Source organism: Branchiostoma floridae, chromosome 2 (genome assembly GCF_000003815.2).
Source record: "Branchiostoma floridae strain S238N-H82 chromosome 2, Bfl_VNyyK, whole genome shotgun sequence".
Classification (NCBI taxonomy): Eukaryota; Metazoa; Chordata; class Leptocardii; order Amphioxiformes; family Branchiostomatidae; genus Branchiostoma; species Branchiostoma floridae.
The window spans coordinates 29,464,389-29,489,371 of record NC_049980.1 but is presented as its reverse complement, the minus strand read 5'-3'; the positions used below and the strand labels follow the sequence as shown (position 1 = coordinate 29,489,371).

Sequence of the window (24,983 nt, the reverse complement as noted above, 5' to 3'; positions counted from 1 at the left end):
AACAATTTATTGGGTTACATGTCGCAGCATAGATCTAATTAAAAGTGGCCACTCTGTGATTTCAGCTATAGACTTCAGATTAGTTAAGGGATTACCTTGGCTTTATTGAGGCTGAGACAAATGTAGCAGCATAGATTGATTGTTGGGAGGCTAGTGGATACAAGTGATCCTGATTGGACCACAGAACGGGTACATCCGAGCTGCCAACATGTGACACCGATCCAGACAAATAGCTGGTGGAACAGCGTCCCCAGCTATGATTGCCACCATGCTGCACTGCCACCACTCCATCAATACATCATGTACCCTACTGGTTTGGTGCATTCGTGGTAATAGTCAGGAAAAAGACTTAATAGCTCTCTAAAATCAAAAACATTTATTTATAAAATACACGCACACACACAATTCAGAAATGTAAGAGAAAAAGACGAAACAAGGGAATGAATCACATCATTACTCCACTTTACACAAAGAAAAGTGACATTCTTATTTTGCACATTTTCAACACTGATAAGGAAAAAGTTGATTTGTCTTCATGACTTGAAAAATAAAGAAAAAAACTCACAGCAAGCAACAGCCTAAAGAAACACAGCAGCAGCACTTATATCATAGGAATTTATAGTAATATTTGGCTACAATGTTTATCAAAAGATAATGATATTCTTTCACACTTACAAATGTACATCAATCTCTTTTCCTCTCAAATATAGCAATTTAATCATCATCAGATCAGGAGTATAAAAATAGGCTATCTTTGATTACTCAAATCACATGATTACACATTCAGCACATTTTTCTTTTAATACAAAACTTATGCTTGTATAAAGTGTCTCTGTCTTATCTCTTGGTAATCATTTCCAAATACCAGTATTGCAACTGCATTGGATTAATTTTTTGGTCCCTTTCCAACCACAGCTATTTTGACTTGTTTTCCCCTATTGACACAGATCCCTTGTCCTGAGAAGACAGCAGCAGCATTGCCTCAAGGCCCTGTATCATAATCAGCCCTGACTGCCCATGCTAGTGTGTGCTCTGACCTGCCTGACATCTTTGCCCTGTACTACTTGAGCTCTGCCCTGCCTAGCTTGGCCCTACTTCACCTCGTTTGCCCTGTTGGGGTGGTTTGGGATCTGTTTTAGAGCCTGACAGAATGGGATCTTTGGCTCTGGACTTAGCCCGCCAGGCAGTACCAGAAGAAAACACTGGCTGCTCCCAGCTGGGGCCCATTACATCGCTGACAAGTGGATTTGGACCCACACCATCTGAAGCCTGACTTGAACCAGACCCCTCCGTGGGATACCTGGTCAGGCCGGTAACCTTGGACCAAGCCAATCCACCTGCTGGAAGCGATACCTCCCGATTATCCCTGTGCCTAGACTGCACAACCTCACCGCTGCCCTTCCTCTCTAGCACACTAGCGGGCTGGAACGGATGGGACCTTAGTACGTATGGCTTGCGTTCGACAACGGGGTCCCGTTTTGGACTGGACATTTGCATATCGTAGGGACCGGCGTTACTTTTCTTAAATTCTAGCCTGTGATTTGCAGCATCCTGGACCTGGGGATTTGTGGAGGAAGCGATGTTTTTAAGGTGCGATGGTCTTCTTCTGGAAGGAGTCTGAATCTTGGAAGACATTGCGGATCTACTGGACGGCATCTCCCTCGAACTCCACAGTGATGCGACAGACTGCATGTCGGAAGATGTGGATGGCCTCTTGCTAGGTGGGACAGGAACCATGGGTCGACTCCCACTCTGAAGGAACAATAAAAAAACCAAATTGAACGGGCAACCTTTCAGCCGAACGATAGACACAATATATCAATTAAGGGCTGTACCAATTTGGAAGCAAAGTCAGGCCTCAAAAATAGCTTGGATGTCAACCATGTACATGACCCACAGTAAGCGGCTCTGACAGTTGCTGTAAAAGATTAGCTTGAGAACCAAGAGTCTGAGTGAAGGGATGTGACAGCCCATGTCAGAAGTTAACAGTGAGGTCAGGCAGACCAGGCTAGTTAGTAAGCCTCCAGCCACCACCTGGCATCCCACAGAAGTCAGGAGTACTGCCTTCAGGCAATATCCTGGCAAGTGTCTTCTACTATTGGCAGTGTTATCCATCAAAAAGCGATCTTTGACAAAGAGATGTGCTTTTTTATTGGGAGTGATGCACTTAAATCAAGGTGGATGGATAGGCTGGGTCTACAATATGTTATTGTTCCGGTCTTTTCAATATTTTCTGTCACCTAACAGAATAGGGAAGTGATGCAAGGGAAGATTTTACATGTATTCCATCAAAGAGAAGAAGAGACAATACCTCAACAATTTGATGAGCAAATAGCTTAGTAATTGCCATATTGGGAACATCCAACACCCAATTTTCAGTTGAACAAAATTACATGAACTTTGGCACATATGACGAACACATTCATCTGATAAAGTTAGACTGATTGTAACACAGTACATCTATGACACGTACCTGTCTGGATGGTTCATCCCTTGCCCTAGCCTGCCTGGGTCTGGCCTGAGTCTTTGGCCTCGGTGGTGGATGAGCAACCCTCTGATGACTGCTCGCAGGCAGGTCGACGAACCCAAAGTTAGTCACCATGACTTTGTGGGCTTTGTCTGCGTGATGTTCCTGTGTCTGCGGCCTCGATACATATTTTGTGCTACGATTTGTTGGGCCCGACATGAAACTACGGGACCGTGGAAGGTACTGCGAGCTTTCTGATTGGCTGCGAGGCTTTGATGGCATGACTGGGACTTTTGCTCCCATGTGTAGGTTACTACTGCTATGTTCTATGCCTGGACTAAAGCTGACTTTATTCTTGCTGTTCGACCCAACAGGTGAAGAGCAGAAGGATGTTGTACCTGTCTCGCTACTTATTCCTCATCTATAGACATGGACATGTCTTCTGGGTGCATCTCCAAGTCTTCTAGAACTGGACGGTCTTTGAAGTCAGTGGACGGCTTAGTAGTTGGTGACGCAGTCCTGTTAAAGCAGGAATGAAATTCTGTGCTATGGCACTTGTTGCTGGCTTTGTTGAGCTGGACGGACTGTTAGCTGAAATCCTTCTTTCCTTTACCGATGGCTCTTGCATAGGACTGTCATATCCTTCCTCCTTGGATAAGGGGAGGCTTTCCGTGGACATGCTGCTTTCAGTTTTGCACGATTCTTGAATAGTACTGTCAACCTTATTTGTCATTTTTTCCATTTTCTTATGATTGTCATTGATTGTCACTTCAGAATTACATTTGGCATCATGATTGACAGCTGTCATTGACTCGTTATCATCATCATCTTCTTCATAATCATCTTCATACAAGTCGTGGAGTTCCTCATCTTCTTCTTCATCTTCCTCATAGTCATCATCATCGTAGACAAACCTACCCTCGTTGTCTTCCAATGTCAAGTCTTCCTGGGTCTCTTCTACAAAGGCTTCCATTGGCTCACTTTGTCTAAGATGTTCCTACAAAATAAAAGAGATAACTCCTGTATTCAACATTTGAACAAATGTGTGGGAAAGGTAAAGTAATTAGACCAACAGGCTGTCCTGTGAAAGGCCACAGAGATGTACACAGTGATGAAACAAACAAAAAATCAGTCCACTTTTGAGTTTCCTATCATTGAGAGAGCTCAAGGACTTATTCCTTTATTGGGTATACAAGAAAAATTAAAGCATGCTCACTACAACAGTTATTAAAGTGTGACTGCTACTACTACTACTGTCTGTCTGATATGGTTGGCTAATTATGATTGACAATGGGTATTGCCTGTGGGAACAAAATGATTGATTAGGACTGTCTTATAGCTGGGTAGAGCTGGTTAGAGCAGGTGCAACCTTTGTTTAGTCCCTATGTAACGTCCTTGGTTCCACAAGAGTAGTTTCAAAGGTGGTATAAAAGAAAAGTGGTTTATTCCAAAATTCTACCCTTCTGTGGGAGTTAGCTCCTTCTGCATTCACACGGACGGAAGAGTCACTAAACTCATCGAACTGCCACAATAAAAAAGTCGTAACAAAGTCTAATTTGTGGTTGGCAAGACATAAAAACAGCGTGAACATTTTCCAATGACACAAACCTGGGTGCTAACAATGACTTCAATCATGCATTAACTATGAAAGATAAAGAACAACAATCATGCGTACTGTAGGGAGGGCTTCATCTGGCCTCCTGGCCTTGGGGCTTGGCTCGGGGGTGGCTGCATAAAACTCTGCCAGGCTAATCTTGGTCCGCTCTCTCTCCAAGCGCTTGTCCATCGCTGCCTCTGACGTCACATTCTGACAACACACACAGAGATGAACAAACTTACTCTGGATACTTGCTCCAGATGCTTGTATACTTTAATATCAATGTCTCACTCGAAAACCTTTTCAAGTATAAAGGTAGGCTTTTTGTTCTTACAGCTTGATGCTTGGATGTTGGAAAACAAACTGTCAACGCAATAAGTACATGTATTTCGACATAGTAAAAATGTATCCATGGTCTTTGAAATTTGAAGTAGATAGAACTTTACTTAGGAACGAGAACGTACTAACTGACCTGGGAAGGAGAGCTGATTGGGTCACATGACCAGGCTATGGAAGTGCTCCCTCCTTCAGCTACAGACTCAAGGTCTTCTGAGTCAGAGAGGTCACTTAGGTCACTGGCTTTGCTGTCTCTCTGCCAATCTTCATATTGTCAGGGGAAAGACAAAAATGGTTGTATGAATAGCCCAAATCTCGCCATACACCGAAGCTCTAGTGTGTAATGTAATTTCTTTCTCTGGCTGATAGATGCTTGAATTGATGGTACCTCCGCCTCTCCACTCAGGAAGGGCAAAGGGGACAAGTGATGTGCCCTTCTCTTTCAGTCTCTCGGAAAGGCCACTGCTGTCATGCGGCAACTACAAGTTCATTTACTCAGAACTGTGCAGGCTGTCCCCGGAGGGAGGCAGTTCCAGGGTGCTCCCTGCACTCTGAAGCGTGATCAAAAGTGCTGCGTGCATCTCAAATCAGCCAAGTGCAGGTGTGCGTTCCCTCTTCCCACATTTAATAACATCTCTTGCAAGGAGAGGTGGCCGTGGTGGCACCTACTCTTTTCTTCTGACGTTTCTACTTCAAAGAACATGTTAATTACCAAAACACATTTCACCTTGTAAAAATTATGCGTGTCTGTAATTGACTTTGGCGCTCGACTCTGCCTTGACTCTTGACCTGCGTGCATTGGCAGGCAATAAGCTGGCTGCTGCATGTACCTATGTGCATTTCGGTGTGAAACTGCCTCTATATTGTCTGATTTGCTGCGTGTCATTGGACTTGCTACTGCATCAAATGCTGCTAATGCCCTTCTTGGAAGCAAATTTCTGAAGCACTATGTCTCATAACTCGCAGGTGAGTAGAACTTGGGTACGAATCCCTCTATCCTCGCTGTGACTTAAATTCATGACTTTCCTTTCTTTAGGTAGCCTTGAAAGGTATTGCCTGTGTAAGTATATATCAGAGCAACATCAAAAGAAGAAAGTCATCGGGATTTGAATTCTGCAAATGACTTTCTTCTGCCAGGGTGACGTTAAAGTGCAAGTTTGTCCCTAATGTTTTCAGTTATAATTTGACTTTTTCCAAGTAAGGGTAATGCTTCATACTCAGAAGAGCATGCGTGCACATCAATTACTACCGTACCCCTAACTAATACAGATGATATAGTTGCCTGCTACAATGCCGGGCCCGCATGAACTTCTGACCGTATCGCTTCACAATCATGTTGATGCAATATCAAGGGTTTAGCCAAAAATTGAGCCAAATGCGCCCCTCCTTTCCGACTAATGACAATGAATTACACAAAGTAAATGATTAAAGGTGAGCCGGATTCTAAAAGCCCCCCAGATCAGATGGGAAGCGAGCGCAGCGCCTCCATGCATATAGGTGGAGTCATTAGTGTAATCCGGTGCCATGGCCAATGTGATATGTACAGGAATGTTGCTTAGTAAGATTGATTACAGGAAAATGGGTTTATTTCATAAAGGCAGGCGGGTGAATGGGGTCGGGGGTATGAAGAATGGCTTTGGAATAACACCTGTGTGCCCCAATCTCCGCAATATTCCACTTGCCCTCTTCTTCAAGTACATCAATCGATGCCTTAAGTCACTTCTTGTCGGCCACACCCCTTTTTTGTTCTTAAGGGGAGGGATCTTGCTGTCATGGTGACAACAGTCCTTACACTTGTTCTTCTTTCTCATCAGTAACTTTTTAGTATTGTTGTAAGGCCACAGCAAGTAAATTCTATGGATGACATCCTCTGCAGATTCCAAATCTAATGCAAGAATGGCGTAACAAAAACCTAAGAAAATTTGTTCTTTATCTCTGAAATTTGTTGAGTAATCTTTCGAACCCTGCAGTGCTGCACCAGTGTCCCAAGTGCAGTGAGATACCACTTTTAGCGTCACGGCATCTGGGACGTTTTGCAACTATAGAAGAACAGGAATATTTCCTGTTTTCGGGATTTTCTTGTCACAAAAGGTTCTTTTCTTGAAATCAGGCAAACATCAAGGCATATACTGATGTCATCCACAAAATGCACTTGCCGCTGCCTGATGCCTAACTCAGCCTAGCTAGCCACAAGTGGTTCTCCCCTTCTCCCTGAGTCATTTCCTCCAACATGCAGAGTTCAAGGATGTGACAGTGGACCGACCTGGCTTCCCGGTGAGAGCGGCTGCGTGCCAAGCCCCGCACACGATCCTGCGCACATAGACACCCCCTGTGTGAACCCTGCGTGGACTGTGGATCCTGCGGGTCGCTGCCAGGTCAGGATGGATGATACTGCTGTTCTTTCCCCACATGTACAGCTCACCCAGGTCTGGAGATGCAGGGGGAAAATAATAAAGTATGTTTGGGGGAGTTTCTTTACTGTGAAAAGGCAAGCTTCCATTTTTGAAGTGTCTACTAGTAGTAGTACTACTAGTATGGGGAAGATAAGGTGATACAAAGTAGTGAAAACTACCCAGGAGCACCACTCAGGTGACCAATAAAATGTGGACAGGTGGTCTGATGGATTCACCCAGCTCTGGAGATCCAGGGAAAAAAAGAATGTTTGAAGGAGGTTCTCAACTGAAAAGTCTACTAGTATGGGTAAGATTAGGTGATACAAAGTAGTCAAAACTACCAAAGAACACCACTTTGGAGACCACTAAAATGTGGACAGGTGGTCGTGAATGATGTGACTGTTTTTTCCTTCCATCTACAGTTCATCCAGCTCTGGAGATGCGGGGGGAGGGTATTAGTATGTTTGGGAAAGTTTCTTTACTGGAAAGATTTTTAAGTGTCTACTAGTACTAGTATGGGTAAGATTAGTAGTCAAAACTACCCAAGAACACTGCTCAGGTGACCAATAAAATGTGAACAGGTGGTCATGTATTCACCCAACTCTGGAGATCAAGGGAAAAAAAATAAAGTATGTTGGGGGGAGATTCTTTACTGTGAAAAGGAAAGCTTACATCTTTGAACTGTATAGATTTGGTGATACAAAGTAGACAAAACTATCCAAAAGCCCCCCTAGGTGACCAATAAGATGTGGACAGGTGGTCATGGATGTGCGACTTTCCTTAAATGTACAGTTCACCCTACTCTTGAGAATCCAGGGGAAAAGGAAAAGAAATAAAGTATGTTTGGGGAGTTTCTTAACTGAAGAGGAAAGCTTGCATTTTTGAAGTGTCTACTAGTATGGCTAAGACTAGGTGATGCTAAACTACCCAAGAGCACCACTCTGGGGACCAATAAAATGTGGACAGTTCACCATACTCTAGAGAACCCAGGGAAAAGGAAAAGAGTTAGGGGGAGGTTTTTTTACCGAAAATGACAGCTTGCATTTTTGAACTGTATAGTATAGAAAATATTAGGTGATACAAAGTAGACAAAACTCCCCAAGAACACCATTCAGAGGACCAATGAGATGTGAACAAGAATCTCAATTAATGTGTCAATTGAAAAAAAAAAAGATATTCAAGAGACCGCTGAAAAGTAGTCTCACTGGCCAGGTAGTCCTTTATGTAGTGGTGATCACTTGTACAGATTTGACTGTATTTAGCTATTTAGAGGGTATAATTATCAGCCTAAGGGTGTAAATACTAGCTTATAGCAGTCTTTTATGTGGATAAAGGATTAAAGACAGCTATGCTAGCAATCAAAGTTAAGACACCTGTAGACAACATACAGTACATCACATAGAAACCAAAGCATCAAAATAAAATAAAATTTCACCAAGGAGCTATCATCAGATAAAACCTCCTTGATTTCACAGTCGTAAATGTTCAAAGGTCAAGTGACGAGCATGGCATTTCTTTAAGTTTGCGGTCGTATGACGATTGCACGAAAAATGCGACCGGACCTAACTGCTTAGAGAATCCTTCTAAATCAAGTCCTGCTCATGACGGAGTAGGGGAGTTTATACCAGCCAATACTGATGCCCATTTTGCTGAAACCGGGGGCTTTAATACCATACAGGCCGTCAATAGCGGGAAGTTATCTCTCCTGGGCGGATTAAGCTTGGTTAACCTACCCGTCTGGAAGATGCATTGGGCATGATGCCGCCATGCCATGGTAGGGTACATACTGCATGGTACATTGAGTATATGGATCTTATTCCCCGCTGTCGATGAATGTAGATCAGAATTAGCCACCTCACATCACTGGAACTATGTTAGATCAGAGTTAATATCACTGCAAATTGTTGCCGGACAGGGTCCCTTCATAAATATTAAAGGACAAATCAATGCGGCTAAAATTGCATGCCTCCATATTACAAAAATATTAATAACCCCAGCAGAGAATTGCTTCTTAGCACAGTGCTATTCATACATGAGGCATTGGATGCGCCGAATTAATGGTAATCCCACCATAAAGGTGGAGTCAAAAGGATGCGGATGAAACTTTTATTTGTGTAGAAAGGTATAAGGCGGCGAATCCGTCCCGGGTCGGCTAATTTCAAGCCACCATGCACGTACATGAAGTCGCAGCAAGACAAATCAAGTGCAGAGCATTCAGAGGGAAGGCGGAAAATCTGTCCCACTTACAGGAGCAATAGGGCTAATAAGGAAATCTCTCTACAGAACACATTAGCGGCAGCACTGTCTTACAGACCCAGGTACTCTAACTCACCACCGCCGCTCCCAAACACACCACATGCTAATGTCATTAGTCTGTCGAGTAAATTTTAGGTGCAGTTGATTAATTCTTCCCGGGGAAATGAAATCCTGCACAATTCGTGGGCGAATGAGGGGACCCTAATACACAACTGTGGATGAGATTACAGAGAGAGGGCCCGACCAAAGTCCCAATAAACCAAATGAGGAAATAGGCCCTCAGCTATCAAGGGAAATAAAACTGACATCACAGACATGTCCTGGGGTATCTCTGCCAATTGAGAACAAAGCGTCCTCTGCTCTGTCCCGCGCCTGGGCAGGGATTGGCAGAGGATGAAAGGGCCTGACAAAGTCAGTCTACAGGTCAATAAGAACAGGTTAATTTAATGCCAGAGTTTTGAACTTTGATTAGGGATGGCCTCAGTAGAGCAGGGGGAACAGCGGCCACAATGGATATCAGCCCTGATGTGGTTACATTGGAGATAATGAGAGCGGAGGACGGTACAGGTTGCGGCTCCCGATGTCAGATGTCATGCGTGAAGCCAGGCTGGTGTCACTGACAGGTAGCCCAATGACATGTCAGGGAGAGAAGATGGATGGTCCAATGACATTAGCATCACAAACTAGGCAGAGACAAATGTCCCCAGGCAACAGGGCAGAACCGCATGTCAGGAGACAAGTCACTGAATGTCACCTCTCTCATATCTAACCTGTGTGGACAGTATTGCTGGGGCATCGGATCCAGGATACTGTAATTTATCTTCTCGGTACCAAACATAGTCTGAGGAACTTGAACTTCTTTGAACTAAATGTTCACGGTGGTGGCAGGTGCGTGTAAAAAAAAGTTGGTGAATTATTTTTATTGGTATTGATAAGTCCACGTTACAGACGTCACCGTGAACATAAAAGTGCTGTTAAAAAGTAAGGAATAAGGTAGGTATTTTCCAGCACTGGAAACTCCTGTGACAACGTCGTTTTGGACTTCAACATTTCTCGAACAAAAACAGCTGTAACTTGAAACAAGAAGACAAATACTATGCAAGTCTGAAGTGCTTGCAATGTTCTATTTTTGAACTGCTGATGGCAAAGAGCGATGACATTAGGTCGAAAAATTTTATACTTGTATCAAAAGGACATGAAAGTACTGTACATCTCAATGTACAAGTCTTTCCCATTGGCTTTAGTAGACTTTGGTACAGTCAAAGTTTTCAGTGATAAGGCAGTATACTCCTTATCTATCATATATCATACAAAGGGGATATACAACTAGTCAGCGCCACTGTTCCAAAGAAGGACAGGGTCATTTCGCAAAACAAATTATACCTGACATTACCACTTAAAAAATATGAGTCTGCTTTTGAACAACACACCACTCCGGCAACGGGGAAAAAATTTGATTAAGTCTGTTCGGGTACACTTGGATGTTCATCTTTTCTGCCTGTTTATGATCCGAAGCCATTATGTGGGTTTTGGTAATTTGAACTAGGATGAAGCTGGATGGCTGTGGAAATGAAGGAAGACAGCGTAAGGTCAGACTTATTAGAGAAGACTAATGACGAGCCACCTACAGTCTTCCCGGCTGTAAGGGGAGACAGTGGAGACCTTTACAACATCAGTGACACTAACTTCTTCTGTTGGAATAATCCATGTTAGGAGGGGGGGGGGGGCACATCCCACCTACAGTCTTCCCGGCTGTAAGGGGAGACAGTGGAGACCTTTACTACATCAGTGACACTAACTTCTTCTGTTGGAACGATCCATGTTAGGAAGGGGGGGGGGCACATCCCACCTACAGTCTTCCCGGCTGTAAGGGGAGACAGTGGGGACCTTTACTACATCAGTGACACTAACTTCTTCTGTTGGAATAATCCATGTTAGGAAGGGGGGGGGGGCATCCCACCTACACTGAAGGAAGCAGTTGGCTGTCCTAGCAGTAGCAGAAGTCACAAGTTCTTTTAATGTTGCCAGTGCATTGTTGCCTAAATGAAGGTCTTTCTTCCATGTAGTAGCTTTGTATAAACAAACCAAAACATACATGTTATTATTGATTATGTAGCTGCTTGCTTGAAATTCCTTTATTTCAATTATTGTGTGAGATTGGCATTAGGCTGATTATCTTATCTCATTATTCATTTGTATTAAGCTACTGAATTGCTGTAAAATCCATGTGTTATAATTGATTTTTTTCTATGTTAGTGAGGCATGAGTTGGCTGGCATCATTTCGACTCTTTTCTTCATGTTTGCTAATGTGTTGTATTTTTGCTTTTGATCAGCGGTATATGAGTTGCCCTATTGTATTATTGTGTGTTTTTCTCTTTTTTTTTTATTAAAGAAAAATAAGAAATCACAAGTCTAGGTAATTTTAATGTCTTTAGCCATCCTTGAATGTTAGGGCTGATTATCTACCAGGGACCCTTTATGAAATTTACTACACCTGCAAGGCCTGGAAAATGATTTTCCACAAAGCTGTACAAATCCTGTAGATGGCAATTGGCATCAGCAACAGACCAATTACAAAATGTAATCATTTTAAGACAGAAAACGGGATAATCCTATCTGAAAGGAAAGCATGTTTGGGCCTGTTGGATGAGGTGATAAGAAACGTTGGTGAGAGGCAGGGATGTCTCCAGGACCCGTCCCTCCGTCCCAGGACAGACATTTGAGTGCTGGGACAGAAATAATCTCCAAGCAGATCCTACCATGGCATAAGATAGTACTAAACTGGCCAAGGAGTATATTCAGTCAAGAGGCGTACATTTCTCCGGTAGCCAAACACACTCCTAGGCCGGCTTCACTCCTCTGGCAGCTTTTGATACTATCTTATGCTACCGTAGGATCTGCTTGGAGATTAGGTCAGAAAAAAAATATTACCCCATCCATCCCAAAATCTGGACTTTATGACATGAAAATATTCTATTCTCATAAACTTATAATGACATGTTAAACAAGGAAAATCAACAACGTTGGCTCCTAAACGATGTGTGGGACGAAAAAAAAATAAAGCCGGAGACAGCCCTGTTGAGAGGTCACATTTGGTGTCCTTGATTGAGTTAATGCCATCCCTTGCCCACCGCACTTGCCTCATAATGACGGACCCTTGGCAGCCCAGGCTTTCTCTACGGGAACAAGGCCAAGAGGGGAAGGAGGGTTAGTTGTGGTCTGGATTATGAGGTAATTAAGGTGCCACGGTCTGCGCCAGGGCCCATCTCGCCTAATGCTGCTGCATGTCAGCTGAAGTGGAAGGTGGCTGGCACCAGGGGAGAACCGGGAAGGTCGCAGGTCAGGGTGAGAGGGAGTCAGGTGGAAGGGAACCTGTTGAGGATTTGGGTTAGGGTGATGTGGTAAGGTAGGGAGAAAACAGCATGTACATGTACCATGTACATGTACCATTTTAAAAGTCTTTGGTATGAATGACTTGGCCAGGATCAAACTCACAACCTACCAAATGCAAGGCCATTACACCTAATGTCACCCCAGAATATGTCCATATACATGTATTGATAAATGGAAGATGCTACCATAGTCTGGGAATGGCAGACAGATTGAACTGACTGCAATGTTAAGATCCCGGAGGGTCTATGGAACTGCTACTCGAGGATCAATAAGACCTCATCAAGTCCAAGTCCAAGTCCAAGTACCTGTAAGTGCTGCACTGTAACTCTCTCCACAGGAGATCTGCACCACCCTGCACTTCAGGAGGTCGTGTCTGATCCGTGTCGGCTCGCTCAGGAACAGAACCTCCTCCCCCTGTCCAAGCTGGCCCTGGAATAACAAGAGTTGCACAATTATACATGTATGTTTATGCACAAATAACATGGTGATCCCAGAGGTCCTGGGTTTGAATCCGTGGACATGCTACCAATGTTGCATACTCGGTAAAGGCACTTAACCTGACTTCCCTTACTCCACAGAGGTGTAAAAATGGGCACCTAACTTTGGTTGGGGAGGTAAAATACCTCAAGAAGGCTATGAAGACTACCTTTTACATTTGTAGGAATACCTGACAAGGTGGAAATATAGAGCCGATTTTTATTTTTAAAGACAAGAAATGTATGATTGTGAATAGATATGCTTCATTGCCACATCAAATTAGCTCATTAAAATGGACTGGGAAGAGAAATATAGAAAATGATGGGAAGAGAAATATAGAAAAACGCTGAAATAATATAATAATGGCAACATTCATGTAGGACCTATTTTCACCATTTAAGTCTTCCAAGAACCTCTATAACTCTACAAAAAGCAGGAGCTGTACTGAGGAAGTTTGACTCATACTATCCTGTAGTTCATCAGCAATGTCAATAGTGACAATAGCTTTACAGAGTGCCTTTAAGAAGTATGGTTAAGTGTTTAAGTGTGTCGGTACACACTAATGCACGTAATCATCTGCCTGCCTGCATAACCTAATGTGCACATCCTAATCATGTGCAGACACCACTTTCTCTAGCAAATGATACCTATTATATTTTCCCACTGATACAACATAATAGAGAGGCATTCTACAAAGATGTGGGAATTAAGGATGGGGGCAGGTCAAGGCTGCAACTGCTTTCCAATCTTGTTGAGAGTTGGCATATGTCAACAGATTGACACCATTAGAACTTGGATGGAAACATGACATACTGTACTCCCCATCTTTTCTTGGCAATAATTCCCCTACAAGTGCACTTACTGGGAGCCATTAGAGAACGTCCATCAGGCTGAAGTAATTCAATCCATGACCAGGCATCATCATTATGGAGCCTCAACTCCTAACAATGACAGGATTTCATCTGATGTGCATGCGCTGGGGTTTAAAATGTAGCAAAGACAAGCAAATAAGAACTCTGCATGCTAAACATGGCCAGCTCCTATCTATGACTAAGATGTTACACAAATTTGGTGAATATTAGTGAATTTTAGCGGTTGGACTCTTGGCGGAATAGGGACTAGATAATTTAATTCTATCAATGAGAACTTTATTTTCTAGCTGGCCTCAGAGTGATCAAATAATTGTAATGATGACATTTTAGCAGTTGAATAGTGACTGCTTAAGTTTGTAAAATTAAGTTACCGTTAAGAAATCGAGAATTTCGGTACATCTAGATGAACATTGTGTCTTAAAGTCTTGTGTACAACACATACAGAGACAGAAACCTTTTCAGAGAGGGCTGAATATATGTTTTTCAGCATGGATGTACAATGTACCTGAACTATGCACAGTCTTGATTAGCTGTCAAAAGCTAAAAATCTGATTTAAGGGCATTTTGTGGGCGTGGACATGAGGAGCCAAAGTCTAGTTACACCAAGCACAAGTCCAAATGCACGAACCTGTCCCAAGCAGGTCTAAGAGACCGTGGTACAGTTACAGGGCTCGGAACACACATGAAACTGCAGTTGACTCGTGAAAGAATAGAATTAGATTGGCCTTGCCAAGAGTATTGGGATAAGGAATGGAAAGTTTATGTTTCCTCAAAGCCACTAAGTTGCCTCCCTTGTTCAATGTCAAGGGAGATGGAACATCTTCAGAGTAAGCGTTCAATGTCATTTGGGCAATAGCATTTTATGGAGCCCACTCACTTCCCTACATCTATCTTTGTCACTTTCCTTTCAGCAATCTGCCTTTAACAAGCATCCTTTCATTAGCAGCTCCCTGGTCCAAATGCATACCTTAAGACGTATTGGTGGAAGGGGGTGCACTTGATATTACCACATCGCCAATTCCCCGTGAGAGTACCATTAAGGTTGCCGAGGAATTAGGCCCACTATCCTCTGGATGAATGGATTACAAGGACAGCAGGGCCCTGGAGGGAATGATGACTTCACACAGTCTTTACAGACTGTGGTGTTAAATGTAGCTATAGAAAACAGGAGCCAGTGCGTAGCTTATTAAGACTAAGAGCCTGCCTTGACAATAAACCACATACATGTACATCAAAAAAGTTCTGAAGAAGTGCCCCCAAATCAGGACTGTCTCTGGGACCCATCCCTCCATCCTGTCATGTAGAAACTCTGAACTTCAAAACATGAAACTAATGAAAATGTATTTTTCTTAGGCCACACCAATTTAATTTCTTGGTTCACGGATTTTTTCATAAAAAATATGGAGCGATAGGGCAAAATAAAAATAAAAATTGTAAAATGGTTGGGGTAAAGGTAACGGCTAATCCAAAACATAAAGAAAAAAAGTTTTCAGCTTGAAAAAAGTACAAAAACACTATTATTGTACAGTAACAGCACCTGTACCCACACTTTAAGGAGCTTATAATATTAAGGCCAATTTGCTACACCAGAAAGTTGGTGAATGGTTTCATCAATGGTGAAAATTTGCTGAGTGGTAATTTTTATTTTTATTTTTTATTTTCAAAAAATAGGAGCGAGCGAATCCGTGAACCAAGAAATTAAATTGGTGTGGCCTTAGCATAAAATGATAGCATAACAATAAAAATTAACAAACATGGACAATGTGTGGGACAAAAAAAACAAACATTTTAAGCTGTGATGTGAGGGTTAAGCAAATATGTGCTGCCAAATGCTTTGATGAAAAAGATAAAACCTGTACAAGTGACCACCTGTACAGAAAGACCACCACATTATGATGGTTCATTTTCTAATTTTACCAGTCGACACAAGCATTAAAACTCCAGTTTACAGTGACCACTTGTCCACATCGACCAGATTCTATTTGTCCCGACTTGTCTTCTTGAGCAGTTTTGACCATACAAGTGACTTTTATTGCCTAAACTGCTCGCTTTTCGTATTCTGCTTCAGAGATTTCTTACTGCTCGCTTTTCGTCTTCTGCTTCAGAGATTTCTTACTGTCACTCGCAAAACGAAAGAAACGCATCTAAGAGTAAGATGCCATAAAGTTAAAGGCGGCAGAAGAAGACAGCAGAAGAATCCCCAGCGCAGCTGAACTCAACCGAACCCTTCTTCAAGGACAGATAAATTACTGCCTGGTTGTGAAAGGAACTCCTTTTGGAATATTGGACAAGGACTTCCCTTGTGCAGCTAAGCTGTCTGATGTCAGATGAAGAAGATTAACATCTTATTGGCCCCAAGAAATGGCATTGATGGAACAGTGCCAGACTGGAGGACCTGTACCAACCACATACATAAAGCTCCCCTGTACAGCAAACTAGCAAAAGTAGTTGTGCAAGGGATAGGGATAGAAGAACCTGGAGGCAACTCTCGATCTTCATGTCTACCTTGTCCCCCCAACGACCTGGAGGTCAAGGGACTAGGTAGGTAGGTAGTAGTTGTGCAGGGCTCGAAATTAACATAGTCCCATAGTCCCGGGGCACCAAAAAATTTAGTCCGGGAACACTAAAAATCACTTTGGGACCTTTTTTGGGACGGTAGAAAAATTATGAATATCAGAATGTAAACCAATCATACGTTTGTCAGGCGCGTGACCTAGCTTTTGGTTCCCAGTCCTAAGGCCCCCAAATTTGATATGTGACTATGCAGTTACAGTGTGCGTTTGATCGGCAAATGCACTAAATTTAACATCTATATATAGTACCATTATTGATGATATTATTTACACAAAATACAAATGTTTTCCACAGACAAAAAACTACTTCTTCCCAACTTCCACTTGTTTTGCTACTAAAGTTACAGCAAGTGGTCCTGTAAAGGACTGTAGTCTACAGTACCAATGTTTTTACACAAAATACAAATTTTTGCACAGACAAAAAACTTTCTTCCCAACTTCCACTTGTTATGTTTGGTTTGTCTCAAATTTCTGGAGATATGTCAATTGTGGGACTGTTTGTCTAATAATAGACAAGACACGTTTGAATCTGCATTGATTTTGAGTTTATTGTAATTGACAATTAGTTAATATAGACAGAAATATTGTACTCTGAGTCTGACTCAACTTGATTGTTGTGATACAGGACTTCCTAAAAACCTGCTTGGGACCATCCATCCTCACTTCGGGACGATTGGAATTTATTTTTGGGAACACTTCTGGGACAATAGAGAAAACAGTTAATTTCGAGGCCTGGTTGTGCAAGGCTAGAGACACAATTCTTTATCCTGCTTTTAAGCATCTCATATCTTAAGATAGTGGAAATACATTTATCCCTGAAAAGAAAAACTGCAACTGCTTGACTTAAATCCAAATAGTGAAATGATAGCATATTGGTTTAACCCATGAAACCTATGACGAACAGCCTGTAACCCCTGATACGGTAACGCAGACTTATCACATATATAATAGTGATAGTGATACACTATTAGAGAAACACTAATAGTGATATAAGATAGACATACCCTCCTACCACTGTCTCCTTACAGGTGCAATGTAACCACCTCAGCTTGGTTGACTATAGAATAAAATGATTAAGTTCCTCCTGTCTCTAAACGCCAGCGAAGCCATCGCTCCACTGTCTGCCGAGAACAATCGAGATTCATTCTATGCAAAGAGCATCTGCTACCTGTTAATCAGACTAATTAGAGCTTTTAATTTTGCCTGATAGGGCTTTTAATTTCCCCTGAATGCTTGTAAAGCATGGCAAAGCAAAAATCCCCCATCGCTCATTTTTCACGGCTGATTGGATGAGCCTGCGTGTTCAAGATGTTGTACATCCTTTAATTGAACAGCAGCGAAAAAACACTTTTCTTGGCAGGGGGAGGGGGGTGGTTGTGACAGAGACCGATGTTCTGTCTGCACACACTTTGAGATCCAATATTCATCCAAGGAAGAAGGTCTTTATCTACTGCTTCCTCTTCTTCTCCCTGCTCCCTGTGGAACCTGCCAAGCCTTCTGAGGACAATTAGCATCATTTGCTGTTAATTATATCATCCCTAATTTGGGCTATCAATCAATTTCCAATTACACACTTGAAGGGACAGAACAGATAGAGAAAGTGCGGCCTTGTTTCAGCCCCCAGGAAGTCACGTTACGGCAAACAATGCCGTGAATAACAACAGGAAATAAAAACGTACCATGATAACTGACTGATATTAGTGCTGTAGCTTACAAATAATCAGATCCTTCATTTTTGCAAACAAAACACTGTTATAACACTTAACAGGAAGACAAGCTATAATAATGTCTGGGGTAGAGAGAAGTTGTAAAATCACCCGTACATATGTCAGATGTGATGCTAACATATGTAAACTTACTTTCTTCCATGCATGAGGTCTGGGCTTTTGTAGTAGGTGAACTCCCCTCCCTTTTATAAGATCAGCTGATGAGAATATATCTTTGATGCTAGTGTTTTGAGACGAGGAAGAAAGGGGATATTGCACAGAACGTTTACATGGAGTGAGTGGTAGTGATGATACCATGTTATCACCGTAGAACACACTGTTTACACAGAGTTCTTTCTACAAGCATACATTTCATTATAGGTGTTATGAGATGATACACCAGATGTGGTAGTACCATTACAGTATCACACGCTGGCAGTGACCTGCACCTTAGACTTGGCCTTTACTCTTGAGTGTGCATCTTTATTATCCCTGACCTTGTGACATGTCTTCCATTGCCCCTCTTACACAGGATCCCTCTTAACCTCACCCCAGGTGGCAAATGCTTCCTGCCCCTTTCTTCAAATTGAGTCTACCTAACTTGGGTCCTGATCTTCTTCTGCCAGCTACACTACATGTGTATGCCTAGGCTGGCAACAAATGTTACATGCAACAATCATGGTGTAACTGACTTACTGCGCTAAGGCGCTCTGGCAGGATCAGAAGTCAAAGACAAGCAAAGACAATGAAAATTTCTTAAATTCACAGGGAACTTGACAGTTTTATTTGAGTAAGTTCACAACTCAGCCACCAAGACCTACATATTAGTCTTGACTTCTTATGTATGTTACCGCCCTAGAACTTGCCACACATTGTACCCGTTACATTTTTTTTCTGATTTATTTATTTATTTTACCTACATTTTGAAGATAATTTTCAATGGACTTTTTAAGGTAACTCAACCTGATGTCTGTGATATTTTTCGGAAATTTTTACACTACTCGAGTACTTGTGGTAATGGCCTGGTCCCAGCAACCTCGTAATGTCACCTTTCATATAAAAACAAGGGAGACATCTTTCTTCTCTGTACTTTTATCTACTTCTTTCTTAAATATACCACTTAGGAACAGACCAGTAATTAGGCTGTAACTGACAAAATGTGACGAAAGTTTACTATTCACTGCAATTTTATGCTCACACTCTATAACCTTCTTCAGTGTGTCCTTGTACAGCAAGCCACCTTGCCATTGTGGCCTACGTGTTTTGGGGTTCCATGAACTTTTCCAATTGACCTATACATTAACCCTCCTGGCGTTACAGTCAGATTATAAAGCCCACTTCTAATCGGCCACGACACAGGGAGATTTAAGTATTAAGCACCCACACTTCGCAGCTTTGGCGCACTATTCCCATAAACCAGTCATTAGCGATTCCCTGTATTTCAGATAATCTACAGGACTAGTGATAATAACACCAAGATTTAATTGTTATCAGTACCAAACAGTGACACAGGCGGTATGGATATCTTCTTAATTGTAGTAAGTGTCGGAGGTCATGATACTTTTCAACTACACTCCTCTTAAAGAATCTTCCAATGGATGAGCAAGTTCCAATGGTTAAGAATGTAGGAACAAAACAAGTTACATTATACCAAATGTAGTTACATCACACTTTTCTCAATCAAGCTGAAGAAGTAGGGATAGGAACTGAGTAGGATTCATGTATGTGTTCTTCAGAACTTTTTTCTTGTCAACTCATCTATTATTCTAATTTTTTCCCCATTTGTCTATTGGCTTTCTTTTGACTGGAGTAGTTCAAGTGAGGGGGTTCCACAAAGAGAGTGACAATGCCCTGCCATGAAGATGATTTCTTGACATTTTGTCTTTTTTTTCACAATCCTCCTATTCTTGTAACAGTTCGCACATTCTCCCAACTGTCCTTTAGTAGCCTTGCTCATCCCTTACGAGCTCCAATCCTTCTTACTTACACTAGACCCTGCGACTGTGGAGCAGAAAGATTTGACTGATCACTCGACAAATGTCACACTCATAGATTAAGAATAAATTCTTTTTACAGTTTGTGTGTTTCCTTGTCTTCTAAATCATTCTTTTACAACATGCATCACATTGTAATCATGGAGTCAAGGGTTACAGTAATACAATTCCGGTCACTGTACAGTTGCTCAGATATTGGTCTAGTGAAGAGGGGGGCTTTACACAAGAGGGGGGCTTTACACAAGAAGCCTCTTACTTACTACACTGAATGATGGCAATTCATTAGGACAAGGGTTCTCCCTCTCTCCAACTTTTAATTTTGCCGGCTTCCTCCCCTCCATTTTTCAGCAGGGCGGGATCAGGTGGTGAAATCCTGTCCTAGACTTAATTTAGCTGCCACTACGTACAGACGCTACCATTGTGCCAGCTTTTCTCTTCCTTGGTCAAAAATTAAGTGCCTGATGAATGAGGGGAGCGGAAGACCACACGACAAATTAAGAGGACTTCCTAAATCTTGCTTCTATCCAATCCAGTGTGATAAGTTTCTCCTTTCTGCCAACGTTCCAAAACAGTAAGCTGCATCTTATCCTATACATTTCCAATCCAATCCAATAACCTTAACTCTTGATAGTGCATACTGCAGACATCCTTTTCCTGATTGGTAAGTGATATTTTGACCTGTTGGTTTGAAACAAGAACTTACGAAGTACTGTACAGTATGGTCTGACCAGGGCTGTCTCCAGCTTTTAATTTTTTTTCTGTCCCACTCATTGTTTGGGAGCTCATGATGTTCATTTTAGGTGTTAAAACTGTCATTTTAGCTTGTGAAAACACATTTTCATCAATTTCATGTAATGAAATCAAGATTTTTTGGATGGAAAGGGTAAAATTCTTATCTGTCCCAAAAAGCAAATTCCCATCCCAGCCCTGGATCTGACTAGTCAGCCTCTCCTACCACCATGTAGTGGTATCTGTGCAGCAGTCCTGACAATTAACAGATACCTCTTCACCTGACCGTAGACACCTTTATACCAGATACTGCAGGACCTCAGACCTCGTATCTCACAGAACATCACATAATGATTGACTTCATGCCCAGAAGCCACAAGGTTATCCTCATTCCCTCCAACCTTCTTCTGCAAAAAGTTGCCATTTGCAGCAGTCAACAGCCGAAGATGACACAGGTAATGTTGAAAAGGGTACTTTCAAGGAAGGTTTAAGTCCACTCATTTGTACATGTCGTTACACAAGCCTCGGAAGAGTCAAATTTAATTTTCTTTAAATGGCGACTTCCTGGCTTCAGTGTCTTTCACAGAGCTGAAATTTGTGGAGTGGAAAATTGAGTCAGTGCAGAGGGGGACTTTCAAAGGTAACATTCAATATGTATTCATAGGGCTGTTAAATAATGGATTCCTTTGCCGACAAAGTTTTGCGGGAGCCTCCTGTGGCTGTCTGTGATTCATGGAGGCAGCGTTTGTGTGGAGTTGTGGGTTCTAACGGCTCCTGCGGGTCATTATTAGTGAATGCTTCCTCCTGAGTAAGCCAGCTGAAGTTCACGTCCCCGTGATCAGTAACTTGGCAACCGACAAAGAAACAACAAGTTCCGAAATGAAGATTGATTTTTGTGCCGCTGATTGGAGTGGCACTCTAAGTCCACTTCTCCCCAGGTCCCCCGCTACAGAGTCCTACGTTGATCAGCCATTACAAAAGGACAAAACAAGAAGAAAATTAGGAGTGAAAGATTGATCCAAGCAGCATGTGATACGGAGAATATTTCATCACCACGCAGTTAGGGCACTCATTACGGTAAAGGGACGGGTGGAAGGGATTCAAACAACCTCGCCGCTGATCTGACGGATCAGTTTACGCACCAATGGAGGTAAATCCTACTTCTGTGCCTAAATTTGATGAGACCACAATCTAACAGTTTGCCTGCGTTCGGCCCTCTTTTCAAGGACCTTGCAAACTCGCAACAGAACAAGAAAGCAAATCCACTTAGTCTGAACAAACTCTTTGGTAAGCCACCAACTTAATCAATTACCTCTGGTAGGGGGAGGACTGTTGCCAGCATCTTTTCATACACGCTTTTGTTCCATGTTCAAAGGCAAACCATAATCTTGTATGAAAAATAGGTTGTGGATGACCTAAAGTGCTTAAGGGTTATCAAAAGACCCTGAGATGCACAAAAGAAGCCATCTTAACAAGGCAAACAATTACTTCTTCTTGAGACTGTGGAAATTGGCTATGGTGGGGTCAATGTCAATGGTGCTTTCTGAGAAATATCTTAAAAGTCGTGGATTACATGTTGTTCAGGTCATTATTGAATTCCCTATATGATCATCAAATAAGATCAACTTCTTCATGAAAAGCATAAACAACAAGGCCAATACAGGTATGTATACTGTACTTAGTAATAGGAATATAGCATGCTACTTATCTACATTAAAACATTATAGAGGTAAATAACAAATTTTATTTTGTCTGACTCTTGCCTCTTCCCTCATGACCTCAATGAAAAGCGGCCTGCAGGCCGATTTAAGCTTTCATGAATAAACAAAGGTTCAAACAAACAACAAATTCCTTACAAACAGGTGTCAGATTAGGCCCCCTTTCTACTAGACGGCAATCACTGAGAGACTGTTGACTGAAAAATCTTTATTTGTATCACTCTAGATCTTAGAATGGGAATATGATGAGTTTGACTTTCAGGACAGTAAAACATACAAACAAAAAAAGGTTGGTTCCTTCTCTATGATTTCCATTGAGAAAATTTAGCCATTTTTTAAATACTATTTCACTATTTCTACAGTCTGCAGAGGATCATGTATGCCAAAAAATTTACTTGCTGTGACCTAATGAATTAAACTTGACATTAACAAAAACTCTAAATAGTTCACGGAGGTTCTTTAAACTCTTGTATCAATTTGGTAGGAGGGAGAGTATCCAGAAGCCATCTCTAATATGGCCTGGGTCCAAAGTTGGTGCCAAAGTCTAGGACAAGGTCTGAAGTTCCACAGAAAAGCAGAAAAATGCACAGAAATTCACAATGATGACACTCGGAATTCATAAAAACTCTGAATAGAAGGTAGGAGTTCTTCGAACTCTTGTTTCAATTTCGAAGGAGGGAGTTAGACTTAGAGTATCCAGAAGCCATCTCCCATGTAAGGGCTGCAGGAAGAGAGCATATGATGGATGACATGTGAGGAACAGTTCTAAGTGTAAGTAGAAGCTAGAGCTTGGAGAGCCATTTAGTTTGTGCAGGTAAGAAGCTGTCCCCTCCCCTCTGGGAAGGGGAGGGTTTGGAGGGTATTCAAAATGGCCCAACCAGGTATTTGCTCCACCCTTACCTAACCGTGCAAGTAAGTGCTTTCCATCCCTTGAAAGGATTTATCGTCTAACTTCGAGGCAATTCTTCTTCTTAGCGGAAAAAACGGAACAGAAACGGAATAAGACGTGACACCGACTGGTGTCTTGGAGGAAAAGGAATGTCCTCGCGCAGAACTGTATCATTATCACGAGTCTAATTCGGCAGAAATCCCCCCCAACTAGTGGTGAGAAAGGGATGGGGCAAAAGGGACAGGAGGTATTACAATTATGTGTGGCTGTGTAATGCTTAGAAAGCCTGTGAGCTAAAGGGACTTGTCAAGGTTTGGGTGCACAGACAAATTTGCCACTAGGAGATCCCCAAAGGGATAAAGGAGTTAAGTTTCCCTCCACCCTCTGAAAGTGCACGTATTTGTAAAGCGATATCCCTAGAAGACCAGGACGCAATCTAGCTACTCTAACTAAGCTCGCAACTCTTTTTTCGCTGCTGAACTCCTCTTGGCAATAAAACAAGCAGCAGTCGAAGTAACATGTCTTTGGGCCACTTAACTTCAAGTGAGCAGACCATTGGGCAAGAAAACTTGAAATAGGCGCAAAAGAAAAAAAAGTTTGTCAGCCTCCCAAACAGAATAAATCTTAAACTTTAAAGTGGGGTTCAGAAGAGCATCCATTCCTATATTGGAACCCCTAAGAGAATTACTGCCGGTGGAAATTGAGGATTTTTTGCATGGTGATGGCAGCTGTAGGAGATTGAACATCTCCAAATTACGCAGAAGTTTAGGACAGCCTGGGGCATCGCTGCGAGGAGGGTTCAGGGTAGTAGAAGGGTTTGTGAGATAACAGGAAAACAATCCACTTCAATGGGATGATAATGTACTGGGGAAGTGTACTCAAAACATGAGCAATCAATCAATATCTATCATTTTGAAGGCTTTAAAAGCTGGTAAATGGTAGGATCAAGACCTGAAAGCGCCCCGGTTTCTTTTAATGCATATGTCCCAACAACACAAAAAGTTTTCAATGTTTCTTAAGATATAGCCTTTTCCGACTTTCCAAGCAGAGGATCGGCGTGTTTAGGGGAATTTTATGGCAGTGTTTGAATGTTTTTGAGTGTTTCATGGCATTTTATGGCAGTGTTTCACTGTTTTTGACATTTTTTGTCAGGTTTTCTATTTTGTCCCGTTTTCCTTGTAGCCGGGGGATAAAAAAAATCTAAAAACATGACAAAAACAGCCAGAGCCCAACTTCTGCTTGGAGAGTAACATTTTCCTTTCTGTGGGCAAAGTGTTGTGCAAGGTATACCTCATTCCCTACTAGTGAATGAGCAACTAGCCCATCAACTAGCCATCTAGACACTAAACCAACCGACCAGACAGTCAATGGCTATTCGCCCCGCTGGCTAATCAACCAAGTAACTTTGCAAAGGACAAGTCAGCCAGCAGGTAGGGTCATAAACGAGCCATCCCTCCAGGCAGACAGGCAAGCAAAGACCCGGCAGATAGCTAGTCATCCATCCATCCATCCATCTGTCCATCTATGCCACCTACCAACCAACCGTGCAACCCTCCAGAACATGATAGATAAGAGATACTTT

At 42.2% G+C, this 24,983-nt stretch overlaps 1 protein-coding gene across 1 annotated transcript in view; it reads right to left on the bottom strand.

Annotated features, from left to right (window-relative positions):
* Positions 1 to 473: 473 nt before the first annotated feature.
* LOC118409301 (probable E3 ubiquitin-protein ligase HERC2) overlaps positions 474 to 24,983 on the bottom strand; it is a gene marked incomplete in the record, with an annotated part of 93,264 nt that continues 68,754 nt past the window's right edge. The window contains 6 exon segments of the mRNA XM_035810224.1: positions 474 to 1,752; positions 2,474 to 3,464; positions 4,143 to 4,274; positions 4,537 to 4,664; positions 6,664 to 6,828; positions 12,749 to 12,872. Of these exon segments, the coding sequence (XP_035666117.1) occupies positions 2,931 to 3,464; positions 4,143 to 4,274; positions 4,537 to 4,664; positions 6,664 to 6,828; positions 12,749 to 12,872 (1,083 nt within the window).